Source organism: Ostrinia furnacalis, unplaced genomic scaffold (genome assembly GCF_004193835.3).
Source record: "Ostrinia furnacalis isolate ACB-3 unplaced genomic scaffold, ASM419383v2 OfSCF7060, whole genome shotgun sequence".
NCBI classification, from domain to species: Eukaryota; Metazoa; Arthropoda; class Insecta; order Lepidoptera; family Crambidae; genus Ostrinia; species Ostrinia furnacalis.
In genome coordinates, this window is record NW_021137299.1 from 211,804 (window position 1) to 221,453 (window position 9,650).

The window sequence follows — 9,650 nt, forward strand, 5'->3', positions numbered from 1 at the left end:
GTGCAACCCAGCCTAAGGAACATTGTAAGCAATTCCAAAATACATTTTTCATCTAATAGATCTCCAAATAACCTCTCAATTATCGTGCCATCAGTCACGTCTCGGTCCACTCCAGTCGTCACCATTTCATTTGCGTCTCCAGAAGACTTCTTGTCTCAGACGAGACTTCACAAGTCTCTCATTACTGGTGGGCGGAGACTCTGAGAGTCCTTGAAGTGATTTGACGCCCCGATGGAAATTAAAACGGCACTGTCGAGTGCTTGATCACGTTCCGATTGTTTGTTGCAGTACATAATACCTATCTACTTTAGACAGTTATTTATACGTCACAAAGATTTTGGATCGGTGCTAGTCTCCCTGTAAACTCAAAAAAGTATGTCATCGAGTAGTGGTAATTTGTCCAGATGACACAGATTAGTGCTGCCAACAATTTCCAATATAAAATTCCATGAATAAGTTATAAAAGTTATCTAAGCTCCAAGAAAATTATAATTTCTTCGCTTTTTCTTCGTGAAATGAAAATTTCAACGTTTTTCAAGAATAAAGCCTATGCCAGGTAACTGTTATCTGAGATATTATTATCCAGTGTAGTCTTTTGATATGCAAGTTAATAACGTATTCATGCAGTTGGCTCGCCCATGTACTTGTAAGATTTACATATTTTCTATAAATTTAAAATAAAGTCAGAAGTATCTCAAAAGGATAATAGTCAAACTTTAATAAATTCAATTGGCAATGCATTTTATTAGGATTCCGATAGAACAACCCATAACCACTAACCCCAGCCATAAGTTCCCCAAGGCAGCGTATGAAACATTAAAATTAAATAGTGGTGATAATAAATAATCTCCTTGGACGTAAATCACGCGAAGTGGCGCGACCCCGAATATCAGAGGTTAACCGCCACGATAACTATAATTTATAAGCACGCTCATCAGATGCTCGTGTAGACTGAGCTTTAGATTGGGGGTTACAAGGATATCTGGTTACGATCGCGATTTTAAAAGTTAACACAAATTACGGGGATTAGACCTTATTGTGGTCAATAATAAACAGTCCTGACCTTTTAAAGGATTTGAAAGGTTTTCATAAAAGGTTACCTAATCAAGATGAATTTATTTTACTAACGAGATATTAAATCAACGAAATTAATGATTTTTTAACAAAAAAAGGCTAAAGTATTTGGAGCTAAGACTTGTAGCCTATTGATAGTACCTACTGCCACTTTAAATGAATTAGAGAATTTGATATTTATTTTATTTTTATGTTTAACAATGTTTCAACAGCATTAAATTGTACATAAATGTGCAGGAAGATACAACTTGAACATAAGCCAATTAAAGAAACATATTCTATTACTAAAACATTTTTAAATAAGTTAAATAATAATATGTAATAATGAATGTTTCATTGCTTCATTTAAAATGAGATATAAATGTGGTATAAATGGATATAAAATATTTATTCAAAAGCTTGTAATCGTCGAAATGTAAGATACTGAATATTCTTTAGTAAATCATTTAGACAAATTGATACACCGGCTAAGCATTCCATACATCTCAATTCAGATATTAATGTCGTTTCAACATTGCAAACACAAATAGCTCCTACTGGTTGCGCCGCATTTTTTGCTGCATTCCGACTAATCATTTATCCTTCATCTATCAAAGCTTACGACGCAACGACTATAGTACCGACTGGAAAAACGGTTGCGAAATCCTTCGACAAGCAACAAGAATTTTGGTGCATTCAATTTTCGGCTCTACCCCACCCGTTTTAAGAGGCTTTGGGGGGTGAGCCGAAACTATCAGGGCTTGTACAATATTGCTACCAGATCGAGTTGAACTCACGACCGTGTTATTTATGAGCAAGGCCTGCCGATACTGGGTATTATTTATGTCTCTCTTTCCTATTTTTGCTGTTCGACTGTGCTCTTTTTAATAGCGTAGATATGGCTCGGCTAGTTTATGGATTTACTTTGTAATGGTGAAGGCATGGTTTATTTATTTGCGGAATAACAGTGTTGGTTTCTGTTTTGAGTTAGGTGAAGAAATTCACTCATGTCTAGCAATTTTGGTGCAAACTATCAAAAAGACAGTGTGAAGATCAGCCCATCATTACCAATTTTCATGTACTTATTTTCTTACTGAACTTTGAACTTAGTCACTTTTTAATATTGACAAAACGTACAACAGTTGCATTCCACTTTATAAACACCAAACACCTTGATGGCACTAAACAACCTGAACCATCAATTCCCATGCCCACGATAATTATAGTCTATGGTATTCCCTATCTGCTTATCGAAAGCACTGACACTAGTGCGTCGATAGTGAGCATCCGGCGCGAGTGAGAATCGCAACCTCGCTAATATATTCTTCAGCGCGTCCGACAGGGCAAGAGGCGTAGTCACACCGGGCGTATACGCTCGTAACAATAAGGGCTGTACCAACGTAGATATTTTTTGTATCTTGTTTCTTTCTTTCTTCTTTTGTTTCTTACATGGCACACCAGCACAAGAAACCACGAGTAAGTAGTTTTATGGTGTCAAGTAGAAGCAGTTGGACACAGAAGTTTTTACGTCTGCACAGCTTCTATGGCTCCATGCAAACTGGCCACCGACCAAGCACTGCCAGTCGCTATCTTGCGCCACGTCCATTGGTTTTTTTTTATGTGATAGGAGGCAAACGAGCAGACGGATCACCTGATGGTAAGTGATTACCGTCGCCCATAGACACCCGCAGACCCAGCGGCGTTACAGGTGCGTTGCCGGCCTTAAAATCACGCAAATGAAAATGAAGGTGGTCGGTGGTACGCCACTAGTAGTCAGTGGTCGCTACAATTTGTAATGGTATTGTATCTAGTAGCTACCACATGCGCATCGCGACACTGAGTCAAGAATGGCCGACATCGGTGACGTGGTGCGGGAACACTTCCCCGTGAGTAGACACCACTCGCTAAAATTCGTGGCGATCAGTGGTGGTCAGTGGCCGATTTATGCAGGGCTTAATGCGTGTGCCTCCACTGTACTGCGAGTGCGCCACACACAAAAAACATCACATACATTTTTCATGTCTGCATTAGCAATCACGGTAAATAATTAATTCTGGTTTCCTTGAAAATTCACATGAGCTGCTAATACGAGTAATTTAACAGGTTTTACATCGAAACCGCGAAATTAAATTAGGTTTTTTAGTAAAATTAGTAGCCTTTTACATACAAAACTTGTTGTTTATCAGCACCTAATTACGCGCCTTTGAAGAAATGTTCGATTTACATACACTTATGCAGGTCCCCGAACTTGAGACCTGAACTCTAGAGAGAAAATTTAAATAAAAATTCATCACTACATCATGAGAATAAACGTTTCCTACCTGAAATGGTAAGGCTAATCAATACTGGTGCTATTGTTTAAAAAAAACAATGTTTTTTTTTTATAGGGGAACTGCTATAAAAACAGAAACTCGCCATGCTAATACAGAAGCAGTTCTATAAAGGCCAGTAAAATAAACTTATTCTTATCAGACCAAAGCATGTAAATGCTCTACTGTTGTCCTGGGCGATTAGACTTCTGTCGGTTATTAAGGCATCGGGGTAATCATGATGTGTTTATTATAATGATATTAATGATGACATGGTTTATCCATTAATACTGTTGCTACTGTTTATTAAAAGAAACGTGAGTGAGTAAAGTGATTTAAACACAGATGCTCGCGATACATTACAGAAGCAGTTCTTTAGAGGTCAGTAAAATATGCTTATTGTTATCACCATCTACGAGTAGGTGCTCCACTGTCGTCTTGGCCGATTAGACCTCAGCCTGTCGGTTATTAAGGCATCGGGGTAATCATAAAGTGTTTATTATAATGATACATTTATGGTTTATCCATTAATACTGGTGCTACTGTTTATTAAAAGAAACGTGAGTGAAAGGTGAGGTAAGATTTAAACATAAAAGCTTGCCATACTTTACAGAAGCAGTTCTTTAGAGGCCAGTAAATGATAGTTGTTGTTATCAGACCAAAGCATCTACGAGTAGGTGCTCCCCTGTTGTCTGGGGCGATTAGACCTCAGCCTGTCGGTTATTAAGGCATCGGGGTAATCATAAAGTGTTTATTATAATGATGATATGGTTTATCCTTCAGCCATTACGCTCCGTGTGCCCCGAGCTCACGTACCGCCCCTTCCATGTCCGTATCAGATACGCGGGATTTATGCGTCCGCCTTAATTGCGCGCCGCAATCGGACGATTTCAATTTGTTATTGCCGACCCTTAATTTTGTGTGTAAAAGTTTTAGGGCTCTCGAGGTGTGGACGGGTTCCGTGAATTCGGAGAATATGTTAGGTGATAATCGGTTTATGATTCGGATAATAGAGTAGGAGAGCGATTGAGACGCACCCAATTTGAGTACTAATGATTTTTGAATTTAACATCATCATACTATTTTCAATTTTTGTGCGAGATTTATTCACATGAACAAGTCAACGTTTAATTTGCGCTTACAAGATAGATTTTAAATAGTGTCTAGAAGACGTTGATTTCCCCACACAAACTTCAGAGAATTTCACATTATTTAATAAAGTCCTAAAAGTAAAAAATACCAACATACTGATGTAAAAAGTACACAATTACTAAAGGGATCCAAAAACACAAACTTTGGGGCAAGCAAAGTCAATTAAAGTTCATTCGTGTAACGACTCACTCATAAAAGGCGTCTCACTAAAGTTAATCATAGACACTGAAAAAGGCTTTATTGATATTGCTTCACGGAGGAATGATGATTTTAATTATTATCATCAGCAGCAATCTTTCAAAAGTGAAGTGGAAGGTAATAGTGATGATGTATACGAACGATTGCAACCGCAATTTATTTAAAGTGGTGGGTAAATAAATCAGGACAGCAAGCTGACAACAAAAGACGCTGATGTGACGTGTTGTGAAGATTTTTTGTGAAGAAAGACATCAATGCAGTTCGTACATTGTACATATTTTGTCTAAGTTCTTATCGTCAGTAGGTAGTTAACTTTAACTCTCTGATGATCTTGTACAATTTACATACGAGATGCACACTTTGAGATAAGTGTGTTTAAGTCCTAATAATACGTCCACCCACAAGGTAGACCGACGACCTGATAAAGGTAGGGAGGCGCTGGATGCAGGCCGACAAACCGCGCGATGTGGAAGTCATTGGGGGAGGCCTATGTTCAGCAGTGGACGTCCTGTGGCTGAAATGATGATGATGATGAATATAGGACTACAAGAATGTAGGTATTGTCTGATATGGCTTTAACTACCGTTGCTAGTGAGAAACAGGGTTTCTTATGTATAAGGCTGTGTTTCTCACTTCTCACGCTTCAAAAGTGCAAAAAGGCTTTAGAATATTCGCATAGTACTATAGGTATTCCTACAACTCCATCAATAGGTTTTATCGCTAGTTAAGTTGCGGGTCACAGTGATCGAACATGGATCTTCTGCAATAAGTAAAGAACGTTTTTGTATGACACGTCATAAACCATCCAAAGCTCAATTAGAGCGATAAAACGTCGGTGCGCAATAAATTCGCTGCTCAAGCAGTAAATGTGTCGTATCTCACGGGATAAGACAAATTGATGTTTTTACATCTGTCCTCGATTATTTTTCAGTCGTGTTCATCGCCTCGTTTGAGGATTTTTTATTGGTATTCTCTTAATGATTTTTTTTCAATTCTAGGAGTACCTACGGGTAGGTAGAAGTTCTCCGATTACTCCGTCCAATTCTGGGCGTAATATCCTAACATAACCAAGTTTGCCTTTTCGTATGTAAGTACCTTTTCAGTATCATTGTGTACATTCATTTTTAAAGATCTGTCTATGTTATGTGCAATGATCTTCTAAATATATAAAAGGAGAAACTGACTGACTGACTGACAGATCAACGCACAGCCTAAACGGCTAAACGTAGGCACTTGAAATTTGGAAGGGACGTAGCTTAGGTACCGTAGAGGTGCACTAAGAAAGGAATTCCCGAAATTCCCACGGGAACGGGAATTAGCGGGAAAAACAGGATTCACGCGTACGAAGTCGCGGGCGGCCGCTAGTATTGAATAAATATGTACTTTTTTTTCTTCATGCTTATGAGCAAACCCTGTATGTAAAATAAATTGTTTGAAATGAATTAGGACACTTGTTTTTTATATAACTATTTATTGTAACAATATTATTATACTTAAATAGTGATATTTTATTAGTTAACATACACTATACATCGACTAAGGTTTCGAAGAACTCGACCATCTCCTGATCGTAGTCACTCATGGCGCCGTAATCGGTGGCCGGCCCGTCGATGTAGTTGTACTCCAGCGAAGATGACGCCGCTGCCCAAGATCCATCTCCCGACGGAGTGCTGGTTTAACAAAAAATCATTTAAATAACACACTTAGTCGACTTCACAAAAAAAGATGTTCTCAATCCGTGTTTGTTTTGTAAACTGATCAGAAAATGTTTTATTTATTGAAAGGACTTTATTTATCAGAGTCGACTGAGTAGTATGATTTTATTAAAATTATGACTTACTTATTCTTCATGAATGTCTCTACGATACCGGTCATCCACCCTGTCATAGCATCATCGGCGTCACTGGCAGGTACAGGCCACGAGTTCACCTTGAGTATCCTGTTCAAGTCCTCGATGTGGCCGGCGCCGGAGTACGTGAGGTTGAGCGCCTCCTTGACGACGCTGTATTCCGACTCGTAGGCGTACTTGTATAGATACGTGGACGCACCTCCGCTCGCGACGCGCGTCTTCGCCAGCTTAATCGCCGGGTACTGGAAGAAGGTCTCGGTGCACAACTTAACAAACTCATCCATCGTCGGAGTCCCGTTAAAATATCTTGCCAACACCTTCTCCGCCATCTCTGCCGTCACGTTCGATGGCAAACTATACACAAGCTCTGGAGACAGCCCAACCAGCGGATTCGCTTCAATCGCTTCCACAGCACCGAATTGGACCAATCTTGGGCGCAACGTCTCACACTCGCTGCTGGTAAAGCCTATAACTACTGGAATATCGTTCCCGTTGCCGTTAGCCTGCAGAGTTTCTGGATAATCGCTCAGGATGGTCGTAAAATTTTCATATGGTGTCTCCACAACTGGGACGAAGCTGGTTAAGCCGGTTTGATCTAACACTGCCCTGCTGGCAGTTATGAGATCGTCGATCGGCAATTCAACAAGCTGGTCGTGGACCTCGTCGTAGTCGGTGGAGGTGATGTTCAGAGCAGAGAGGAACAGGGCTGCGACTTGCTGAGCGTACACAGGAGACGCGCTGGAGACGCTCTGGGTAGCGACACCGCTCATAAGAAACGCGCTAAAACAAAGAAGTGTTTTTTTGTAATTATAAAACTTCAAATCTGAATAAAACAAATGAAAATCAAATGTGTGTGTTTTTACGAACCGGTTGAACAATCCAACGGCGGCCGGCGACAGCATCAGGAAATGAATACTCATGGAACCGGCGCTTTGCCCCGCGAGCGTGACGTCGGCCGGGTTGCCTCCGAAGTAGGCCGCGTTGGCCTGCACCCAGCGCAGCAGTGTTACCTGGTCGCGTAGAGCATTGTTGCCGGGAATCTTCGAGGTATTCAGGGACAAGAAGCCAATGACATCCAGCCTACAAAATGTATTATTATTATGTACTTAAATCAATGCTTACTCCATGCTTTGCTAGTTCAATGAGCTGTATTCATGATGTTTTATTTGATTAATTAGTAGGCATTAGATGAAGCGGCTATATTACCAAAAATTACGATAAGAAATTTAATGCAAAATAAAATAAATAAAATAAAAATACTTGCCTGTAGTTGAAAGTGATTACTATAACACCTTTGCTGACCATCATATACTCTGGTCCATTGAAGTCTGCGTCGCCGGAACCGCATACCCAGCCGCCTCCGTGTACGAACACCAAGATCGGTAGCCCTACAGTACCATTTGTATCTGTGTCGTTATCCGGGAGGGCATCTATTGGGACGTGTATGTTGGCGTGGATGCAAGCCTCGCTGATGCCCTGTGGCTGTACCAGGTCGCCATAGTACACGTTATTGTTTGGACAGGCGGGCCCTTCGGTTGTTGCGTTAAAGTCATCAGTCCAAGGCTCGAGTGGTTGAAGTTCCTGGGAATTTCGTACGTTTTAATTAAAATAATTTATAAAAATTGTAGATCTGAGACGTGGTCGCTTACTATGGGCATGATGAGAAGGCTCAAGGTAACCCAAATGGCAATGGAGTGGAGTGGAGCTCGGAGCTTCTTTGCGTGATCGAATCAGAAATGAAGAGATCCGCTTGAAAACCAAAGTGACCGATACATCCCGCAGAATTGCTAAGATCAAGTGGCAGTAGGCGGGGCACATAGCTCATAGAGATGATGGACGTTGGAGCCCACTAGGAGGACTGACGCCGATCTGGTGAAGGTCGCGAGAAGTACCTGGATGCGGGCAGCGTAGAACCGGTCGTTAAGGAGGCCTTTGTCCAACAGTGGACGTCATTAGGCTGGAAGTAATGGAAAATTTGACGAATTACCAACTGACCTGGAAGCGCAGTTCTCCTAGGGGCTGCTTGGCATAAGGCACTCCTCGGAAACTAGCGTACTCCGAACCATCTTGCGCATATCGTTTGGCACCGCACACCCATCCTGCTTCGGTGCGCGCACGCACCTCGCACTGCCTTGATGTAGACACTATTCACAATAATGTAAGATTAAGGAAATTAGCACTGGACGCAGCACTTGAAATCATTGGGGAAAACCTATGTTCAACAGTGGAGGTCCTGTGGCTGAAATGAAGATGAAGGATACCAAAAAAGATAATAATTATCTTATGTTTGCGTTCGCTTTACATCTTAATAGGTAATTTGCTTTGCCTAAATTTTTGGTTAGCTGAAAGAGAATGCCAGATGGCACTAAGCTCGCCTGTTGTACCGATATTTATTATGTGTGTGCAATAAAGATTTTAAATAATTATATCTCGAAAATCTTTCGGTGAGTGAAAAACTGAATATTCACAAAATAGTTTTGTAGAGTAGGTAATTATTAAAAGATATTATTTTACTTACCAAAAGCAGCCAAAAGAGCAACGAGCAATACAACTGAACTAGCCATGTTGTTAGGTAATTAAGATCGGTACTCATAGAGACAGTCATTAAGCCCTAGTTTATATACTTTTTATATCAATAGGGTTCCCACTTGAATTATTATCATAGACGCAGCCAAAATTTTTATTTTTTGTTGATTTTAAATATTTTTCGCGAAACTACCTAAAAACTGTTTATTTCTTTTCACGCGTGGTTTCAGCCACATTTTTATTAAGTATTAATCTAGTACTTATCTTTTTAATCTAATAAAATAAATTTAATATTCTAATAATGAATGGATAAATAGTTATGAGCCACCAAAGTAAAACAAAGTAACAACACAACATAGAATTTGATTGAAAAAATAATGAAAATGTGTTTTTTAAGGATTACCAATGGGTTTGAAAACATCTCTAGATTCCCTTCTTTCAAATGGTATAGTATCACATCTAGTAATTAGATATTGAAATTCGACAAAACTTCAAAGTTTAGGGAAGAAAATTTAATAATAATACAAAAATTTTATCCTTTAATTATTTTTAAGATGGAAACT

At 39.8% G+C, this 9,650-nt stretch overlaps 1 protein-coding gene across 1 annotated transcript; it reads right to left on the reverse strand.

Annotated features, from left to right (window-relative positions):
• Positions 1 to 6,226: 6,226 nt before the first annotated feature.
• On the reverse strand, positions 6,227 to 9,153 carry LOC114363330 (juvenile hormone esterase-like). Its single transcript, XM_028319018.1, has 6 exons — positions 9,080 to 9,153; positions 8,557 to 8,705; positions 7,826 to 8,142; positions 7,429 to 7,641; positions 6,553 to 7,341; positions 6,227 to 6,382 (listed from the first exon to the last, which is right to left on the reverse strand). The coding sequence occupies exons 1-6, from the start codon at positions 9,123 to 9,125 to the stop codon at positions 6,238 to 6,240; spliced, it is 1,659 nt and encodes a 552-aa protein (XP_028174819.1). The 5' UTR covers positions 9,126 to 9,153; the 3' UTR covers positions 6,227 to 6,237.
• Positions 9,154 to 9,650: the final 497 nt, after the last annotated feature.

Excerpts from the sequence above, each read along its gene's own strand:
- LOC114363330 (XM_028319018.1), bottom strand. The coding sequence starts at position 9,125 with ATGGCTAGTTCAGTTGTATTGCTCGTTGCTCTTTTGGCTGCTTTTG. Across the intron at positions 8,143-8,556 it reads TAGGAGAACTGCGCTTCCAG|GAACTTCAACCACTCGAGCC; the intron begins GTCAGTTGGTAA and ends CGAAATTCCCAG. Across the intron at positions 7,642-7,825 it reads GTAATCACTTTCAACTACAG|GCTGGATGTCATTGGCTTCT; the intron begins GCAAGTATTTTT and ends TACATTTTGTAG.